Source organism: Microtus pennsylvanicus, chromosome 5 (genome assembly GCF_037038515.1).
Source record: "Microtus pennsylvanicus isolate mMicPen1 chromosome 5, mMicPen1.hap1, whole genome shotgun sequence".
Lineage (NCBI taxonomy): Eukaryota > Metazoa > Chordata > Mammalia > Rodentia > Cricetidae > Microtus > Microtus pennsylvanicus.
The window spans coordinates 109,425,783-109,447,203 of record NC_134583.1 but is presented as its reverse complement, the minus strand read 5'-3'; the positions used below and the strand labels follow the sequence as shown (position 1 = coordinate 109,447,203).

Here is a 21,421-nt window from a genome sequence, read left to right as displayed (position 1 = left end):
GCCTCTGGCAGTTACAACAAGTTGACTTACCCCACTCACTAGGCCAAAGTACATGGCCAGGGCTGCTCCCTCGTCTCTTGGCTAATTTGCTCAATCTACTTGGATAGCCTACAGCACCCATCGTCTTACCGAGTGACAATCTAGATGTTGCCATGAGCTTATAGATGTAATTAACTTATAGTACCTATTCACCTTTAATCAGATGATATCCCAAAGTGTAGATCCCTTTCAATCAAGGGAGGACTTGAGAATAAGCCCAATTCCCCGTGATGAAAAAACTCTGTCTGGAGATTGTAACTTGGAAAGTCTGCCTCAGTTTCCAGCCTGCTGGCCTACTCCACAAAGCAGAGCCTCACTGTTCCCACGATCAGAGGTGCCAATCCTTTAAAACGAATCTACCTTTCTTTCCCTCTGTCACTCCCCTGCCCCCACCCCAGGCTCTGTTTCTCTGGAGAGACCCTGGCCCCCAACAACAGGGACCAGATTTCCTGGTTATCTTCTCCCTTCCGCCCCAGTCACCTCATTTTTCATGTCAGATAAGAAGGACTGAGACTTTTCTGGTTATAGGGATAAATGCTTGTTGCAAGATACTCATGGTACTGTTGACTCAACTAGGAAGTTTTAATACTGCACTACAAGTGGGCACGGGAGAGGGTGAGGTGTTCAGGAGACAGAACAAGTCTTTATGTGTCCTTTGGGTTCTCAAATCTTTGTTTCTGCCCAATGACCCATGCCTTAAGGCTCGGTGTTGGTATTTCACCTCTAGCCCAGACACTAACTGCAGATGGATCCCCTGTGGGTGCATCTGATTTGGCTAATTTGGCATTTAAAATCTTTTCCTCTAGTATTTAATAACCAGCAGACATTACCTAAGCATGTATGTTTCCTTCTGCTTGGCAATGACAAGTCAGAGCGGAGCTAGCAGGCTGTGCTCTCCACTTGACCGCCATCTCCACTCCCTCTCTAGTCTCCTCTGCCCGCCTTCCGTTTTACCACCTGCTGGCTGGAAATCAGAGCTTCTCACCTTTGCCCTCAGCCTATCCCATTTCGTCCATCCTGAGGAGTTGAAGGAGTCACTTACAGAAAGACACCGAGCCTATAGGACCTACACAAGCAGGTGCCTCTGGGTCAAGGATACCCTTTTTCCTTGGGATTTTCATTTCTGAAGAAACAGATATTTTCATTAGGCTTGCCAGGGCTGATGGGAAACTCTTGAGTCGGGCATATTGAATTGCTGATTCAGAGTTCAGTGTAATCAAACTTCATTACAGGCCCGACCTATGCTGTGTGTCTTCTCCTTGGCTCTGTACCCAGGCTGTGGGCCCATAGACACGACTTTCAGACCAGTTGTTGGTAGACATGGGCAAAGGGCTGAAGACCCATGGTAAGTCTCTTTCATCCCATTTGTATTGATGACTGCCATCTCGTATGGTTGAGCCAAAGGCTTCCTAGGGTTGTTTCCACAACTGGTAGCTTTGAAATTGTGGTGCTACCCACAGCAGAGTTCTAAAATGAGAGGCTTGAATATCCCCGAGTTTCTGACACAAAGGTATTTCGAAGTCTGATTCTCCTGTATCACTTTGGTCAACTCAAGTGCCACACCACATCGCTGCTAGACCACAAAAGAAGTGGTTTTCCACCAAGCTAGACTCCCCGTTGTCCCACATGACCCAAGCCTATCTGATCCCAGAAGTACTGCTTCCCAAGCCCTACGCCTTCCATTCAACCAACTTGCAGTAGCATAACACCCTGCCTTCTGACATCCCCAGGCCATCCCTTCTCTGTCACCAATACCAGCTGGGAGCCTGTCACCCTCATCAAGAGGCTTCATTACCCCTGAGCTGCTCCCAGCTCAGCCCCACAACATAGTTCTTAATCCCTATTGGTTGCAAAACCATCAGCCAATTGTACCACAGCTGAGTTACTGTCTCACTAGTAAAGCTTGACTATGTTTCTAGCTTCACCGGTACAGACTTGCCATGCAGTACCAGCTAGGAGAATTTAGGGATGCAGACCAAGAACGGCGTGACTGTTTATGGCCTGAAATGGATGCCACCTTTGCCCTCCATCGAAGACATGGAGTGAAGCCAACTGCAAGAATAAGCTTGGTAGAAATGCTACCAACTGAAGAATCTTCTGTGTACACCGATCCTGTTCAACTTCCATGAACTAATTAGCACAACCAGATACAACTGCCCCGTCTGTATCTCCGTATTCCACACCCACTGGGTCCACCAACAATGGGTTGAAAATAACAAAACAAAAAACTATCCACACTAAATGTTTGTGGATAATTTTTCTTTTCCTAGTTTTTAAGTATTAAAATGGCAGTTTACTATTTCACAAGTAAAGCATACAGTTTTATAATGATTCTTCTCTGAGCAAATGGTATTCTTAAGATCCAGGGGCGTGCTGGCCCGTCTTATGCCAACGTGACTCACAAACTACAGTTACTTGGAAGGAGGGAATCTTAATGAGAAAATATGTCCATAAGATCCAGCTGTAGGACATTTTCTTAATTAGTTATTGATGAGGGTGGGCCTAGACCATTGCGAGCCCAGCCCACCCCAAGCTGGCGGTCCTGGATTCTAGAAAAGAGCAGGCTGAGCAAGCCATGAGGAGCAGGTCAGTATGCAGCACCCCTCCATGGTCTTGGCATCAGCGTCTGCCTCCAGGTTCCTGTCCTGATGTCCTTCTATAGTGAACTGTGATAAAGTAGCATAAGCAGAATAAACCCTTTCCTTCCCAGTTTGCTGTTTGGTCGTGATGTTTGGTCACGGCCATAGGAATCCTGACTAAGACAAGGAGTAAAATCAAGAGTCCACTGCTAAAGCCACACTTTAAGCCACCAACCACATTTTCCATCTCACATCTACCCACGGAGGTGACAGGATGATCTCACATCTACCCACGGAGGTGGCAGAGGATGGCACATCCTTGAATCTGGCAGCACTGCGATCACATTGACAGGGTGCCTGGGGATGCCTGGGAGAACAGACAGTAGGCACCACTGGGTGCCTGGGAAGCTATTTTCACACTGCAGTCTATCCGAAGATTGCAGCACATCCAGAGACAGAGCTGCTGAGCGGTGGAATGGGAGAGCATGTGTGTACCCACCCTGGCACCGCCACATAGTGTGCTTCCCAGAATGCATTTCACGGAAAGCATCTATGGAGGGTACGGGAGCAGGGACTTTTACTGGGTTAGCCTGTCTTGGTGGTATGACATTGCTAAAACGATGTAGGACAGGACCCTTAAACTGAGGGCTTTAAAATAGGAAAGAACAAAACTACGTGTTTTATAACACAGGAAATAAGAATATCTGTTAGAAAAGGAAGGCTGAGTTTCCCAGAGCCTTCCATGATTGGAGGCTCAAAATCAGATGCTTTAAACTCCCCTAACATTTTCAGGACACCGGGGGAGACAATTGTATCCATCCAGGCCAGGTGGAGGGGTCCCTGAAAGTTGTTGGAGTCCCTAGGACCTGCCCCACTTTCTGCCTAAAACCCGTGGTCCGTCTGAGAGCTGGGTGGACAGTCACAGCACCCTACTTCTGCACGAGAGAGGCCTCCAGAGGGCAGAGAAGCAAAACAAAACAGAAACAGTGCCAACCTGGAAGCTATGAAACTGGAGCACCCAAGCACGCCTCCCGTGTCGCCTTCCTCGTGGCTCCTTTCCTATCACTTTCTCAATGAGTCAAAAAACAGGCTTCTGGTAGGCTAGAGATAGCCTAGAGCAGACATTTACAGACCTTTTGTTACCATTTGAAGGAGAAATGTCCTTCACAGGCTCATGTGTTTGAATACGTGGTCCCCAGCCTGCGATGCCATCTGGGAGGGTGCAGACCCTCCACGAGGTGGAAGTTAGCCGAAGGAAATAGGTTACTTGGGTTTGACCTTGAGGTTAATAGCTTGTTCCTACTTCCTGTCACTCAGGTACTTCCTGTGGAACTGAGAAGTGAGCAAGCCGTTGTCACACACGCTCCCACTGCCATGGAGGTACCTGCTGCCGTGCCTTCCTCTCCAAGATGGACTTCAGCCCCCGCAGCCCATGGTCCCAAATACACCTCTCTCTTAAGCTGCTTCTTGTCTGGTGTTTGGTTGCTGCACTGAGAAAAGTAACTAAGACATGCCTGTTGTCATTGTAAACAACACAATGTCACTACTATTTGCAAAGCATTTGCACTGCAACAGAGAGTTTAAGTAATCAAAACGATCTCAAGCCTGCGTGCAGGTGTAGATCTGCAAATACTGGGCCATTTTGCCAAAAAGTTATGAAGATTCACTAATGTTAAGTCAGGCAAGAACCAATTCCCATGAATACTGGGGGACAACTGAATTCACCAATTCAAAAGAAAAAAAAAGGAGCTGAGAAAGAAAGCAAAACCATGTTTGTTCATAGTTCTGTTCACTCCTGTATTGCGGTGGTGGAATTTACTGTCTGCAAAGATCCCAGAGATGTCTAGCTTCAGGATTACTCCTCCCTTTCCACCTTCAAAAATATGCCTTATTGATTCTTTCAGAGTTTCATACATGCACAGAATGGATTTTGATTATATTCATCTCCCCGTACTGCCCAATATCCACCCCTATTCCCCAAGCCCTCCTAACTCTGTATCTTCATGTGTGTTACCCATTTACTCAGGATAAGGAACTATCCACACCAGGGTCCACACCCTTAAAGAAAACGGAATTTTCCCTCCCCCAGAAGACGTTGACTGTCAGTAACTTCTCAGATAGGTGTGGGGGCTCATGAGCCCCTCCCTGCTCCATGCTGGGATGTTGTGAATGCTCCCTCTGGTGTGGGTCATGTGCAGGTAGCCATAGCTGCTGTGGACTCATGAATACAGCAGTCCCACCAATGTCCAGAAGACACGGTTTTGGGTCTGACCTTCCCAACCTCTCTATCTTACAATCTGTTTCTTCCTCCTACATGGTCTCTCTACTGGCTGGTTTTATGTCAGCCTGACAATCAAATTAGGGTAATCTGGAAGGAAGGAATCTTAATTGGGAAAATGCATCCATAAGATCCAGCTGTAAGGCATTTTCTTAATTAGAAATCAACAAAGGAGGTGCCATCCCTGGACTGGTGGTCCTGGGTTCTATAAGAAAGTGGGCTGAGAAAGCCATAGGGAGCAGGTCATGGAGCAGCACCCTCCATGGCCTCTGCATCAACTCCTGCCTCCAGGTTCCTGCGCTGTTTGAGTTCCTACCTGTCTTAATTAGATTTTCTATTACTGTGATGAAACACCATAACCAAAAAGCCAGTTGGGGAGGAAAGGGTTTTTTTGGCTTACACTTCAGCATTGCTGGTCATCACTGAAGGAAGTCAGGACAGGAACTCAAACAGGGTAAAATCCCGAGACAGGAGCTGATGCAGAAGCTATGGGCGGAGGGGTGCGGGGACTGCTTACTGCTTCCCATGGCCTGCTCAGTCTACCTTCATATAAAGCTCAAGACCAACAGCTTAGGGATGGCATCACCCACCATGGGCTGTACCTTCCCCCATTGATTACTAAATGAGAAAATGCCTTACAGTCATGGAAGCATTTCCCAGCAGAGGCTCCTCTCTCTGATGACTCTAGATTTGTCAATGTGACACACAAAACCACCCAGTCCACTGTCCTGACTTCCTTTGATGCTGAACAGGAATATGAAAGTGTAAGCAGAATAAACCCTTTTCTCCCCAACTTGCTTGTTGGTGGTGGTGTTTCATTGCCGCAGTAGAAACCCTAAGACAGTCCATAAACTTAAAGGAGCGGGGGTGTGATCTAGATGTCCTACTGTAGCTGAGCTCTCCACGGACAATTTTTCTCTAAACTCTGAGCACTGGTGAGTGTCTGAGCTAACCATGGTCCACTGTATAAAGAAACTTCATGGTGAGGTCTGGGAGCTGCACTAATCTATGAACTTCAAGATACAAATTCAGAGAGCAGATTGATACAATTGTCCTCTTAGCAAAATCATTGTAGTAGGCTCGCCTTCAGAGCCTACAAACTCTCCAATCCCAGATTCTGGCCTCAGATACAGTAGCAGCCATGCAGTTCCTCCCGTGGAGCAGGCCTTAAATTCAATCAGAATGTGATGACCTTATTGCCACTACGGCACCCATGGGTGCATCTTGCCATATCAGTCATTGTAGCTCACAGAATTCTCAGCTGGGTCAGATGCTGGTGGCTCACCCCACCTGCAGCCTGCATTCTATCTGTGGTACTATGAATGTTGGCCAGCGGGCAAGGAGCTTCTGGTTGGTACTGACTTAATATTTCCGAGTCCTGTGTCTTCCGTAAGCTTGTCTTGTTTGGGGAGTCTCCAGGATATCCCTGAGCAGCACCTGGAGGGGAGCTGCCTTACATCTTCCCCTGGACTTTTTGTTTGGCAGCCTATGGCTTCTGGGAGGACCATTATCATTAACCCCTACGTAGAGTAACTCTAAGTTAATTCCTTAATATGAATATATAGATCATATGAATACATAGATTAGGTGAAAATTAAATACGGCCTGTATAATAGTAGGCTCCCGGTGGCTTTTTTGAACATCCTTTTTGACTGACACTTCGCACCTGCCTGTCCTGAAGTAGAACATAAGGCTTGGTGGTTTAATTTACAGTACGGGGTAACGAGCTGATGTCAGTCACGAAGAGAACAAGGCACACGTGTGCATGCTGAGTTGCTGTTACCATCAAGGTTTTCTAGTTTCATTTCTTCCTTAACCTCTAGTTGCTTTGCTTCTTTCCCCATCAGATTGTCTTCCAAGACTTGACACTCAGCTGGCTGAACTGTCCTGCACGGCTCCTGTTGCTTCTTTGACAGTCGGGTTTTTACTGACCCCATCCTAACCATCCTGACCTTGGTGAGGGCTTCAAGGGTCAATCCCATAACACAGCCATAGCCAAAATCTTCTTCAAAGAGATTTTTGTTTAAAAGGAGCCCAGTGGTTAACTCAGAGGAACTTTTCTGGAGTTCTGCCATTTTCAGCGGCAGCCTCCCTACTGCCAGAGGTCAATGTTGCTGTTCTCCAGGGGCCTTAGGCAACCAGAAACCAAAATTTTGGCTTTTGGTTTAGATTCTTACAAAGTTCTGACGTGGCCCTCTGGGACACCTGCAATCTAGTCCTTAGGCTGGTGGTGGGTGGACAGCTGCTAGTTACCAGTTCACAACCAGCTGAGGATTGATATTTGAAACTAAAACTAGGAAACTTTTATAAAAATTATTTTGTTATTTTCTTTTTTTTTTTTTTTTTGGGTTTTTCCGAGACAGGGTTTCTCTGTGGCTTTGGAGCCTGTCCTGGAACTAGCTCTGTAGACCAGGTTGGTCTCGAACTCACAGAGATCCGCCTGCCTCTGCCTCCCGAGTGCTGGGATTAAAGGTGTTTGAGATCAGATATATATATTATGAAAGTATCAACAAACAACACTTTGAAAATTAAACACACAGAAGTGACACACACAAAACCTGGTTCTTGCCCAGAGTTTGGGAAACATGGTTCTCAAGATCTGAAGACTTGTTCCAAACTTTTTCCACTTTCAACCCCCTTATTTACCAAGAAATTTTTATGCAATTCTGAGTGTGTGTGCGTATGTCTGTGTGTGTGTGTGGGGGGGGTGATAACTACAGAAATCAAGCATTTACTTGTAATAAATAACAAACTTATTTAAAAGCAATTCTTTGTGCGTGTGTGATTTTACCATTCATTAAAGATGAAAGAGAATTTGTACACTAGGGACTCGGTTGTATTTATAATTATCAATGTGGAGAACATCAACACATAAATATACAGTACAAATTAGCAGAAGTATATTTAGGGACATTTCAGAAATTGTTGGAAATTCTGTCCTAATAGCAAACCAAAATTCATTTAATAATGTTTTAATGAAATGAAAGCCAAGAATGAAAAGTTTTAAAAAATAAAGTATCTAATGCAACTAAATATGAAGTTATGAGTTTGATACATGCTGAGGAATGATGGTAGAAAAATATTAAAAGTGCTTTGTGTGGTGTACTGGTACACACCTCTAATCCAGCACTTGGGAAGCAGAGACAGGTATATCTCAGGGAGAGCCTAGCTAGCCAGGACTGCATAGTGAGTTCCAGGACAACTATCACTAAATAGTGAGACCCTGACTTGAAAAAAAAAAACAAAACAAAACAAAGTAAGAGCTCCAGGAGTCCAGTCAAAGAGAGGGAGGACAGATTATATGAGCAAGAGGGGTCAAGATCATGACCAGAAATCTACAGAGACAGCTGAACCAAGCTCATGGGAAACCACAAACCCTCAATTGACAGCTGTGGAGCCTGCATGGGACTGAACCAGGCCCTCTGCATGCCAGTGACAGTTGTGTAGCTTGGTCTGTTTGGGGAGCCCCTGGCAGTGGGATCAGATCTATCCCAGGTGCATGAGCTGACTTTTTGGAGCTCGTTCCCTATGGTGGGATGCCTTGCTCAGCCTTGACGCAGGGAGGAGGGGCTTGGCCCTGCCTCAAATTAATGTGCCAGACTTTGTTGATTCTCCATGGGAGGCCTTACCATTTCTGAGGAGTGGATGGGGGGTGGATTGGGGGAAGACAGGGCAGGTGGCGGGGGGGGGGGCAGGGGGAGGAGAAGAAGGGGGAAGTGAGAGGAAGAGTAGGAGGGGAACTGTGATTGGTATGTAAAATGAATAAAAAATTTAAAAAGTTATTTTTTTCGCAATTAAAGCATTATATTTCAGTAGGATAATAAAGTTTTGTATGTACAAGAAAAACCCTGCAAATCATAGCACACAGTAGTCTCAGATCAGACCGAAGGTGTTTCCGCAGCATCCCTTGGTGTTGCACTGTCTAATAGCATGCACAGTGCCAAGTGTGCTGCATGTTCAGAACCATGGGTAAGCACCCACAAACACTCCAGATTCACTATAAATTTATTTTGAATTGATTATTGGTCATTGCGTATTCAGACACCATTGGCCAAGCTTTTTGGAATCCCCATTCATTTAAGCTACCCATTATGGGTAGAAGTCCAGCCAGCAACTCCTAAATAAATACACAATATTACTTACAAATGCTCGGCCAATAGCTCTTACATTTTAAGTTAACCCATATCCCTTATATATGTTATGCCACGTGGCGGTAACTTTTCTCAGTACAAGGTGCCCATCTGGCTCTCTCTGCATCTGGCTGGCGACTCCTCTGACTCCACCATTCCCCTTCCCATCATGCCGAGTCTGGTCGCCCCACCTGTACTTCCTGCCTGACTACAGGACAAATCTTTACAGTGTACAAGAGGATTATTCCACAGAAGCTCATAGTTCAATAAATTCTATAAATCTAGTCTCTGTGACAGGTAACTGCCATGGGACTGTAATCTGACTTTGTGTCTGGTCTAATACATGAATGACAACCCACTCAATTCTTTAGATGAAGACTTGTTCTTCCCTCCTATGGCTGATACTATCTAGATGGCTAGTTTTTATTAAACTCTTTTGTCACGAAAGGCTCACAAGTTTCAGAGTCCAACAGACCTATAAATCTGCAGTTGAGTCTATGTTGTGTGACTTCGGGAGATCACATGGCTTTTCTGAACCCCAATTCCTTCATGGGCTAAATAAAAGTACCACTCCCTGCCTTAGGCAAAACTCATAATTAAGAGAATAGGTGTTTAGAAGGGATTTATCACAGTACAATGCAATAGGATCTCCTGCAGCGACAGTAATGTTGATCTCTGCAGTGTCGGATATTGTAGCCTCTAGAATATATGTATGAAAGTAAATATATTATCTGTCTGCACTGTCTGAGTTGGGCTTAAAATGATGGCCTCTAGTTTCACTCTTCCCCCTGAAAACAACATTTCATCTTCCTTGAAGGTTAAATATTGCTCTGTTTTGAACACACATCACGTTCTTTTTACCCATCCATCTGTTGATGGATACCTGGGCTGATTCCATAACTTGACTATTGTGAACAGTCAAGCTGTTCTCTCTGAAGAGACTATGGGGTTCTCAGGCCCCAGGCCGGAAACTCAGTTTGTAAGATCTGTGTGAAAGGCAGGACATAAGACTTTAGCGAGCTTCACCTGCACAGTGGTCTGAGGTCATGGGTTTACCGAAAGTTCTGTTGAGCAAACTCAGTATTGGCTTTCTTTACTCTTCTGCTCCCTTCCTATCTACTTTTTTTTTTAAATCTCTTGCCTGCCTCTCTGCCTCTTTCTCTTTTCTCTCTTCTGTCTCCTTTATTCTTTCTCCGTTTTCCCTCTCTCTTCCCTTCGCCCTGCCCCCCCTTTACCAGTCTCTGCTCTCCTTTTTTTCTTTTCTCCCTCCTCCTCCTCCTCCTCCTCCTCCTCCTCCTCCTCCTCCTCCTCCTCCTCCTCCTCCTCCTCCTCCTCCTCCTCCTCCTGACACTTCTCTTTTTCTTCTTCTGAGGCTAAGTTTCACTGCCTTTGACAGTGCGACCCTCCAGTCTCCACCTCCCCCTGTGCTGAGATATCTTATTTTCTTTTGACAGCAGTTCCTTGAACTCTACAGTTAGAGGTTTTGTGATCAGCTCTGATAATGCCCACAAAGGACAGGGGACAACACACAGGGTACTTCAAATCACTATCAGTGCAGGATGACAACCCCTCCTCCCCCTGGCTGGTGCTGCCTACTCCAAATAAAATAGTCAGAGAGGCCATTTCCTTTTTGACAGACAAAGCTAGAGCAGACGAGGAAAGAAGTTCACCGGGTGTTGCCTCGGTGCCACCGAGGAAAGCAACAGACAGGCTGGGGTTTTTGGCGACTGGCTGCTTCCAGTGAGGAACAGACAGACTACAGACAGACACAAGAGAAGTTCCATTTAAGACTAGAAGCTGCAGGCAGCCCCAGCCCTGCCTGATTCAAAAGTATAGGAAGGAGCAGATAGAAGGTCCAGGCTAAGCCGATGCTCACAAGGACCTCCCCAAACTGAGAAGGTTCCCAAGTCTCTCTCTACTCCACAACCAGACAGAAGAGATGGATTCCTAGGAGACCAGGAAAGTTTAATCCAACTCATGCCCAGAATGAGGAAAAGAATGATGGAGACTAACTGAATCCTCAGAGAGGCTCCTGGCAACCTCTCACCAGCAAATGTTGCCTGCGTGACCCCAAAGACAGCACTCTGGGGGCTCAGAGTGCAAGGCAAACTCTTGAAACCCAGGAATAAACATCCCCTTAAAAAAAAAAGCTGTGTGTGGGCTCAGCTCACTGAAGACTGAACCATTTTCTTCTTGGGGTAAAAAGTCTCCAGGATGGTCCCAAAGCTCTCCTAGGCCTGAAGTGTTTCAGGGAAGACTGGCAGTCCATGGGCAGTTGTGAGTCAAGCAGGGGTTCATGCCTCCACCCACAGCTTGTAAGTCACTCACCGATGTCTAGAATGCAGCTTCCCACAGAGCTTCTGTCTCAGGGCTATCGCCACCGGCACGGCTATGAAGATTAAAGCCACGACACAAGACAGGATGAAAACACGCAGTGCTGACGTGCTGCGGACCTCGGGCTCAGTCCAACCTGGGTGAAGGAAAGAATCAAAATCCCATCACAGGGCGGCTCCCAGACAGACTGGGGTGGCTGTCAGAGGGGTCCCCACCACACGGAAGCAGGGTTAAGCCTTCGGTCTACATTTCTCACGTAGAAGCTCATTTCCTTCCACAACCACCCAGCGAAGAAGTCTTTACTTGGATCTCCATTTTCACTGGTGAAAAAGAGTGAGGCTGAGAAATTTCCCCAAAGTTAGACAGCGAGGGATTTAGCTGAGACACACTCCAGACTGTCTGGGCCAGATCCTGTGCCTTTTTCCACTTTGTCATTCCATCCCCCAACCATCTGCCCACTCACCCATCACCACCACCCTCGTCTCTGCCTCTATCCCCATTTCCTTCCTCTCCATCACCCTGCCTTTCTCTTCCAAGCAGGAAAAACCCTCAGCTCCAAATTTGATTTTCTCTCTCGTCAGCCTGAAGAGCAGACCGGGTTCCCTGCCCTGTGGGGAGTCCAAGGACCTCCCACCTCCTTCCAGGTCTAGTAAGGTGAACATCCAAACAGCCTAGGCTCCCACAAAGCCAGTGCGTGTAGTAGGATCAAAACCCACAGAAATCTTTAATAAATAAATAAATAAAAGAAAGAAAAGAAAAGACAAAAAAAAAAAACAAATTTGATTTTCTCCATCACTGATAAGAACTCAGGGGCTTAGAAATCGATACGACTACTTATTGGGTTTGAAAGACTAGCAAGATCCTCTGGAAAGAGCAGAACATCCCAGGCAGTGGTGGCATATTAAATCAAGTCTTTCTGGTCTTGGTGTGAATGACAACAACTGATCCTTAGCTTGTCTGGATGAACGAAGGTGCTGGTCCTGAGGACAGCATCCATCTAGTGAAGAGTAGGGTAATTTAGAGGTGGGGGGGGGACACCCTTGCAGAACTCCGGGTACCTTCAGGTTGGAGAGACGAGAGGGCTACGGGGGTGTTCACAATTTGGCAATGAATGGGCACACAAGTTAGGCCGTGCCTGTTTCTGAGACTGGAACTTTGCCTCATGGGGTGACAGACACACACTTAAACAAGTGCTGTATCAGAAAAACCATACAGAACTATTCAGGGAGGAGGGCTTGAACTGCTGGCTGCTCTGCTCCTGACCCTCCCTCTGTAACGCTGAGAACCATGGAATAGTCTATCTGAGAAACTATTAGGTACCACTCAGTCCCGAGTCATTGTAGAGCAGCAGGGATGCTAAACAATCTTTCTGTGGTCACTGTTTCCAAGGAAACGGCAGAGCTGTAGCCCCAGATCTACCTGTCCCAAAGCTCAGGCTCCAGAGCATGTGATCACTAAGAATGAAAGAGACAAGAGCCTGCTTGTTTAAGCCGTGTCGTGAAAACACTAAGTGTCGCACTGCTTCTTCACTACTAAGTGCGGGCTGTGTGTAGCATGGAGCCAGGCCCCCGTGTCAGTACCTTTGGGAGCCTTTGTTCTGTTCAGGTTTCCTCACAGACCCTTCCATGTATGGAGTTTCTGCTCATCCCTAAAGACTCCATCCTCCTTAGACTGTATTTGGAGGGCAAAGATGGTACCTATGTCATCCCTCAGTCCTGTATGAAGTCTAGCATCGCTGCATGAGAAGTGTCGGTCAAAGCTCCTGGGATGAACAGACTATCGAGTACACCAAGCTGATCAACAGCCACCTTGTGGCAACCTGTTAGTCATTCCTCTCCTTCTCTCCCTCCCTCCCAGGGCTAGGCTATTACTAGATATGGTTCCCAAAGATGCTTTTCCAGACCCAGAGACCAGCACTTAGGTGGAGTCAGGAACATAAACTAAGGTCAGATCAAGAATGGGTCTTCTGGATCTTGACTGTAAAACGCCGCTCCTTCCTCTCTGAAAGCAGAAACGTGGATTTGGCAATGGCCCTGCTCTGACGAGTCGGCAGGGACACTGTCCAGGAGAATGGCAAAGTAGCAAGATGGAAATAACCTGGGTCACTGAATGTCTCATAGAATGTAGTCATTTAGCTCTGAGATCAATTTCTATCTCCGAGTATTAGGCAGTGGAAAACCACACGGCTGCTTTGAGTCACCGCATGTTTACCTCTTCATGATGTCAGCTTAGCCTACACGGTCGCCTATGCTATTTTAAGAGAGCTGCCTTCTCTTCAACAATGGTAAGACGAGCAATGGGAAAGACATCTGTTCTATTCTTACCACAGTCCTGGGTGCTCAGAAAGAAACCAGGAATCTTGCTTGGAGGTGACATAGTTTTCCTGCATTGCACCCTTTAGTATCATAGGAACGTTTTAACAAACATATCATTATTTACTCTTGTTGTGTCCCTGGGAGACTGTGTGTGAGGACAGCCCTGCAGAATGCTCACGTCCTGAAGCCAAGAGGCAGCAGAAACAGTGTTTAAAATTTGTCTGCTTTCAGAGTCCACGTTCTTTTCTGCTGCCTCAATTCTCTTCCAGATGTGCCAGGAGGACTTTTCTGCCAGCCCCACCTGGTAGTTAACAGTTCCTCATAATCTAGCCCGGTTACATTTCCCAATGGAAATGTAGCAGCTGGCCGAGGAAAGCCCCTGTGTCTGAAGGAAGATGACCCGAGAATTCTGTAACTTCTGACCGAGATTCAGTATGTTCAGCCTTCTGTCCCGAGTGGTAGGCATCCATCCTCCCACCCCCGAACTCTCATTTCTGCATCGTTGTATTAGCTGACTTCTGGAGAAGTCTGACGTGGTCCACAGCGGTCAGCAGTCGGGGAACCGCTTGGTTTATGAGAATGAGTAGAAACAGGAGAGTTCTAAGTCAGCAGACACTGCCTTTAAGAAGTAGAAGCCAGGATCCCTTGGGGGGGGGATGCGTGACTGTGGTTATTCCGCTGCTGTTGTTGTGTGTCACACACCAGGGCATTGTCTGTGACCTAACTGTCCACACAGACTAGGGCCTGAGGTGAGGGAGCTGGGGTCTTCAAGATGGTGTCTGACACCTAACACTGCAGCATTCACCAAGCGCTCCTCATGGGCAAAACAAGCAGCTTTCACTCCGGTCTGGATGTAAAGGAGACCCGTCTGAACGATGAAAACACATGGACAATACACATAAAAAATGGGAAAAGATAACACACAGTCAGAAGAAAACAAGCTGGTGATGCGGATAAAAGATCTTAAGAAAGCGACGTGGGTAAAAAGATCTTGATGAGCAGGGTGAGCTGTCTTAGAGGCAGGATAGGCGGGGGCCTGCCAAATAATGTTTTACGGGAAAGGAACTTACAGCACAAAGAAGGTATGGAAGTGAGACAGATATTGTAACAGACCCCAGACCTTAGCACAACTGACTCCATAATGGAAGTACCAGTCAGGTCATAAACTCAGCACATAGACAATACCACCTGCCAAAAGGAAAACAAAAACCTGATCCATCCAAGTCCACAGTTTTGGGAAAGTCTCTAAATGTATTAACCTTGGTTTTTGGCTTCTGTAGTTCTGCTTCTGGCTAACTGCTCTTGTTAACTGAAGTATGTCAACCCAGAGTACAGTTTTGTTTTTAAAAACTCACCCTGCAGAAGGCTCAAGGCTACACTGGGATCTTAAACACCCAGTTTAGCGGCCAACTGGCTAATAAAGAATTTCTATTGGCTTAAGCCCATGTCTAATCAGTCTTCTCTGGTGGATACCCCACACCACTTCTGGAGGTCCCAGAGACCAGACCTCAAGATACCTGGGGTCTCTGAGCTCCTTGGAATGAGGAAGAGCGCTGTCCTCAGGGGACTCCTCTGGGTGCAAAACCTGAGTCTGGGGTCCCCAGGGCCCCCTTTGATCAATCGATGCCTAATGCGTTGGAGGAATCTGACATCTCCACCTCAAAGGGAAACAAATTAGAAAGTCACCTGGTCTGTGACTTCAGGAGGTAAGACTGGTAAAGGCACCTTATGCCCTTACACATAAGAGAGGGTGAACGGATGCTGCGGCTGATCCAGTCAATCACATGAGGCGTTCCTTAAGTCCCCATCCCGTCAGGTTTATGAATGTGCAGTCGTTACTACTGGTTGTCTTTTGTGTGTGTGTCTGTCTGTCTTTCTACGAGTTTTCTGTCAGTTCTGTTTCCCATATTGACCGGTTGCTTTCTCTTGGGTCAGAACTCCCTGGCTTAAGACCAGTGTCCCCTCCTGCTGAATACCTGAATCCTTTTGGATCTGCCAGGCTGCCCCCAGATATCTGCCCACCCAAAGAAGTCCTCCACTTGTCCATTCCAGGAGGAAGAACACTAGCTCAATTCCTGCTCACGCAGTCAAAATCGGTCCCTGTGCTGAGGTGGAGAAAGACTGGGCTGCTCACTGGGAGGGGGAGGAACCCTCTATCTAAGCAGAAGAAACACAGGAATGGGAGCTAGTTCCCTGTGGTGAGCATTCTCTCTGCTTCCCCTCCCCTGCCTGCTCTAAGTAACCCCAGAGAAGAAGAAAGAGAAAGTTTACTCCTTTCATAATTACATTTCCTTCCAACCAATGATTCATATAACTGAAAAACTGGAAACTAGCATTCTCTGAAAAAAGTAGAAAAGCACCTGAGGCCCAGGCGAGAGGATCACTGTTGATCAATAATCTGCTTGACAATGCTGCCAGGACAGAACGGGTTTTCCCTTCTGTCCAACACTGACCAAGCAGGCATTTTCCACTGGAAGCATTTCTCAGAGCTGTAAGTGAGTAGGAGCTCTGTCGTTTTGCTGGCTGTGGTTCCAGTACACTGGCTTAAGTGGGTGACGTTTCCAAGAAAGTCAGTCTCTTATTCAATGATTCAGAACTTGATTGGCCATGCTAGCTAGTTCTGAAAGTGAATCTCATCCTTTAGATTTTTGCAGCAACAAAATCGCAACCTATTTGGACTCATAGATAGAAGTATCTAATAAAGCCCAAGGCTCAAGAGAAAGAGGGGGGGTCATAGAAGAGTCCGATAAAAGGGGCAGAGGGCTGGGTGATGTGACTCTTGTCTTTGAAGATGTAGGAACCAGTCACAAGCCAAGTGATATAGACGATGGAGTCGGGAAGGGCAAGAAAATGCAATATCTCCTAGAACATCTATAATCCTCAACTAGAACTCAGTGAAACCTGTGTTAGACTTCAAACCCCTAGAAGTTATAAGATAATAAAGTTTTATTGTTTTGAACCTTTACATTTGTGGCAATTTGATATGGGAGCCATAAGAACTACATACATGGTGGAAAAAAATTCTGTCTCTTATGAAATGGTTGTTTTCCTAGTGGATAGCTTTTAGTTATCAAATGAATGTTCATACCTGGCACAAAAAGTTACTGGTTTGTCCAAAAGGTTCAAATTTTGCTGGTGCAGAAATTCAAAAGGATGAAGTCCACTTCTAAAACTAGCCAGTCAGACCGAATGATTTTTTGTAAGAGATCAGTTTCTCGGGGATGCCACATACCCAATTAGGCAGCAATACAGCCAGAACAACGCCCATGCTATTCATTGGCTGATCTGGACATGATTCACGTGGGATATTTCTACTGCGTCTCCATACTGTTTTCTACACTGTAACACTATGCCCTGTAACACAATGCTCTGAGATCCAGATGTTGACCTATCTGGAAGAAATCTATGGAAAGATGTCTTTGTTCCTCAACCTCTGCCGGGTTCAGCCAATGGGAGACACCAGCATCATAATGGAGGACCTGAGTTAGGGTTGGGGAGTCTGCTATTCACAGACTTCCCTTGAAGTTGCTCAGATTCGGCGCAGCAACAAGTGCTGTCCCCACAGCTACCTTCTCCCGGTAGCCTCTCCAACAGTGAAGACTCTGGCTCAATAGAGATCTTTGTCCTGTCTATCCTTGTAACTCTTCTAGATTCTACCTTGACCTCTTGAAGAATCTATAACACCTTCTTACCTGTTTCTCACCTGAACTCTGATTGCAGGGCTAGGAAATGGGTACTGCACTTACCCAGAGGACCAAGGATGGCTGAAGTAAGCTCCTGCATGGGAGCATTCCAGAACATGCAGCTGAAGTTTCTGCCAGGCTGTGGCTTTAAGTGCAGAACACTGGTGACCTGGTAGAGGCCTTCAGGGGTCCTGATGTGGCTGGTGTTGGCAGGAACACTGATGTTTTGCCAGGATACTTCCGCCAGGGGGTAACCTCTAGCCTGGCAGGTGAGCTGCACCTCATCTGTCCCTGGGACCTCTAGGATCCGAGTGTCTATCTTCTTGTAAGAAGCTGGAAAATAGGGGGGGAAAGGAAGTTTTATTCTGATTGCTGTAGATTAGGTTATATATATATATATATGTGTGTGTATGTATATACATATATATATATATATATATATATATATATAACTTTAAAAATACTTTCTATGTCCCAGGTACATTATTTTGCATAGATTTAATAATTTAATTCATATAATACAATGAAGATGCTTTACTGATATCTCCAACATTTGTTGGGGTTAATTGATGACAGGTATGTTTTGTTGAGAATGGTGTTCAAAGTCAGAAGAACAAAGCCTGGTAGACCCAATGCTTGAAAATAGGAGGGCTGCAAATTTATATCTTACAAACTATGCTAAGATGCCATACGCTGCAGCTTCTTGTATTCTAAACCGTCCCATAATCTGGGGGTGGAGAGAGGCTGGAAGACGGAGACATGATTACCACACTAAATAACTCTAATAGATCACTTTTTCAGACATCACCAGCAGACAGTTTACTCAAAATTCCCCTTCTCCTCTGTTATCTTTGAGATTAGGAAGAGAAAAATCAGGATCTATGTATGAGTTGTAATATTTAAGAGTTGGGCATATTTATTATTACTTCCCAATACAGACATGTTCTGAGCAGTATATGCTGAATGAATTATTCACATGAGATTTCCTACTTTCTAGAACGTGGATATCTGAAACTAAAAGGAGATATTTGGAGGGCGAGGAAGGCACAAAGACTACCCAGCAATCTTAGGTCATATCTGGAAAGTAACAAATAGTAACACCACATGTATATAGCTAGAAGTGTTGACAATAAACTGTGCACTTTTTTGGTGATGAGGGGGAAGCAAGCACTGGCTTTTATTAATTGGGAACTAGTTCCTTAAATAGATGTTCAGTAAATCATTGAAGCATAAGCAATCTTTAAGTAAAAACAGTTTTGAGGTGGTTAATCTTGTCAACTTGATTGGATGAGAAGTTTCTAGGATATTGGTAACCATGCCCAGGGGTGTGTCTATGAGGACTTCTTCAGAGAGAATTAACTAGCGGGTGGGAAGATCTACCTTGAACACGGGCAGCACCATTCCATGGGCTGGGGACCCAAATGAACTAAAGAGAAAGCAAGCCATGATGGGAATTCTGCTATGCTGTACCCTCCTGCACATGATGGACTGGAACCGCTGATAGCAGGAGCTCAAATAAACCATCCCTCCCTAAGCTGTTCATGTCAGATGCTGTGTCACAACGCTGGGCAGTGACAGCTAACAGCTATGATAAGACAGTTCCTTAAACTGTCAAAAATGCTTCCACTGCCTCGTTTTCATGTGGGAAGTGGCTATAGAGGCATCATCCCCAACAATGCATAATAGGGAAGCCAGACTTTTCTTGAGAAAAGATGAACAAATTTTAGAGTTTCAGTGGTAGAAGCAGTTTTAAAAGTCCAAGAGTTCCAACTTCCTGCTCAATGAAGTGTCTGTTCTAGCAACTTTGCTAGATAACTACCTCGGTCGGTGTTAGACATGAACCTAGAAGCAACAGGTAATCTGCGATTGGTGTTCTAGACATATCAATTAGGTCAGGACAGTTTAGTGTGTTGTTCAAGTCTTCCATTGCATAGTTTATCCTATCTGTTACAGCAGAGACGAATCAAAAGTTCACATATACACGTATTTGTCATTATCGCTGTCATCTTCTCCATTTTGTCTTCCAATTGTTTTTGAATAAAGAACTGAGATTTATTAAGACAAAGCCTAGGAGGCCTCAACCTTACACAAAGAGCTACAGGCAACTAAGGAATATCGAGAGTGGAAGAAAGTTGTCCCCAAGGAAGAGAACACGAACTGGTTATCCAATCCTAAATAGCAATCCCTGGAAACACACATGTGACATTGTACAGACTAAGCAGGTTGTATTCGTGTATGCAGAGATCTATATGTATATACACTCACACACACATATGTAGCAACAATGAAAAAAGAGGCCATGACTTTGAAAAAGATGGGTATATGGGTGCGTGAGATGAAAAGGAAGGTTGAAATGATATAATTATATTATAATCTCAAAATATAAAAATAATTTAAAAGAAAAAGAAAAAAAAATAACTGAGAGTGGGAGCTCCAAGAGAGGACTAGCCAACTGTGTGGGGGCTCCAAGGGAGGACTAGCCAACTATGTGGGGGCTCCAAGGGAGGACTAGCCAACTGTCCAATCTATGTTTAATATGATGGAAGTATACTGTCAGAAGCACACACATTTAGAAGTCGTTTCTCTCTATAGAGCTGATGCTTATCGTTGTGAAATGTGGCCTTTTAAAGATCCTGCCATCCTTTGTATGGCATACAAAAACTGTATATAGATCGTATTGAGATCTTCATACATGCATTAACTGTTCTTGGATGACAGTCACCCCTCCATTACCCTCAGTGATATTCCCCCCCCCCCGCCTCCACCCTTTCCTCTCCTCTGGCAGTCCCCTTTCCCCTTAGATTCCACAGATGAGACCAAACATGTGATACATTTCTTCCCAAGTCTCCGTTATGTCTCTTTACACAATGATTCCCAGTTCCAGTCATTTTTCTTTAAACGACAGGGTTTGTTCTTCGTTATAGCTGGATACTCCATTAAACACGTATACTACATTTTCTTTGTGCATTCATCTGTTGGGGGCGACCAGACTGCGACGTGGCCATTGTGAGTAGTACTACAATAATCACGGTGGGTATTTTTATGGTGCGCTGACTTAGAGTTCTTTGAATATATACTCAGGAGTGCTATAGCTGGATCTAACGATAATACTATTCTTAGTTTTCTGGGGAACCTTTATTCTGATTTCCATTGTGACTAGACCAACTGAAAACGCCACCTTTTATCTTTAGCAAAGATATGTCTATTTTCCTCATGCTAGCAATCGGTTAGCTACCTAACTCATAGTTAACTACATCTATAAGTGAGCACCTACGTCCCCCAGAGGATATCTTTGTCACGAGCACAATAAGTAATTGAACATCCACTGGGACGCTCATTCTCATGTCTTCAGTATCATCCCACGGACACTTGTCTGGCTGAGTAAGAGACATGATAAGTCCCGTGGCTAAGAACCTGCTCTTGAGAATCTGAAAGGCGTTAGCCAAGGGCTGGTGACATGATCTTCCAAACTCTCAGCTTAAACTAACTATTAATTAAAGGACATTTCCCTCCATCTCTGCTCTGGTGGTGTCTCTAGCAGCAGAACCATTTCATTCCCGGCACCAGCTCTCACCGAAGAGTCTGTCAAGTGATGATTCCGGGGGTTCCACGGGACCGGCTTTCCCCTTTACCTCTCCTTTGGTGCTATTGCTAATGTGACTATTCCCCTTTTGTTGACATTTCAGTCTCTAACATTAAAAGAAGGATTACTTTTTACTTTAGATTTCTACAGATTTCATGGTTTCTATTTCTCTGGTATGTGCATGTTGGGGGAAGGGTATGTGGTGTATGTTTCCGTAAGCCTGTGCATGTGCAGGTGGGTATGCCCGTGTTGGGGGAAATGTGGTGTATGCGGCATATATGGTGTATGTTTCTGTAAGCATGTGTGTGTGCAGGTGGACATGCCAATGTGACCATCAGAAGAAAACCCTGATCATCTTTCTTGTTCTCCACTCTATTCCCTAGAGACAGGGTCTCTCCCTGAACTTGATGTTCATGGTTTTGGCTGGGCTGACTGGCCAGTGAGTTGAGGACACAGGCCTGTATTGTTCTTAACGTGGGA

The 21,421-nt window shown here is 45.5% G+C and overlaps 1 protein-coding gene across 4 annotated transcripts in view; it reads right to left on the bottom strand.

The window, feature by feature from the left end:
- Positions 1 to 21,421, bottom strand: part of Pdcd1lg2 (programmed cell death 1 ligand 2) — a 51,576-nt gene that overhangs the window by 6,803 nt on the left and 23,352 nt on the right. For all 4 annotated transcript variants that reach the window (XM_075973800.1, XM_075973803.1, XM_075973801.1 and 1 more), the window contains 2 exons: positions 17,422 to 17,691; positions 11,355 to 11,496 (listed from right to left, as the gene is read on the bottom strand). In XM_075973800.1, the coding sequence (XP_075829915.1) occupies positions 11,355 to 11,496; positions 17,422 to 17,691 (412 nt within the window). The remainder of the gene's footprint in view (positions 1 to 11,354; positions 11,497 to 17,421; positions 17,692 to 21,421) is intronic.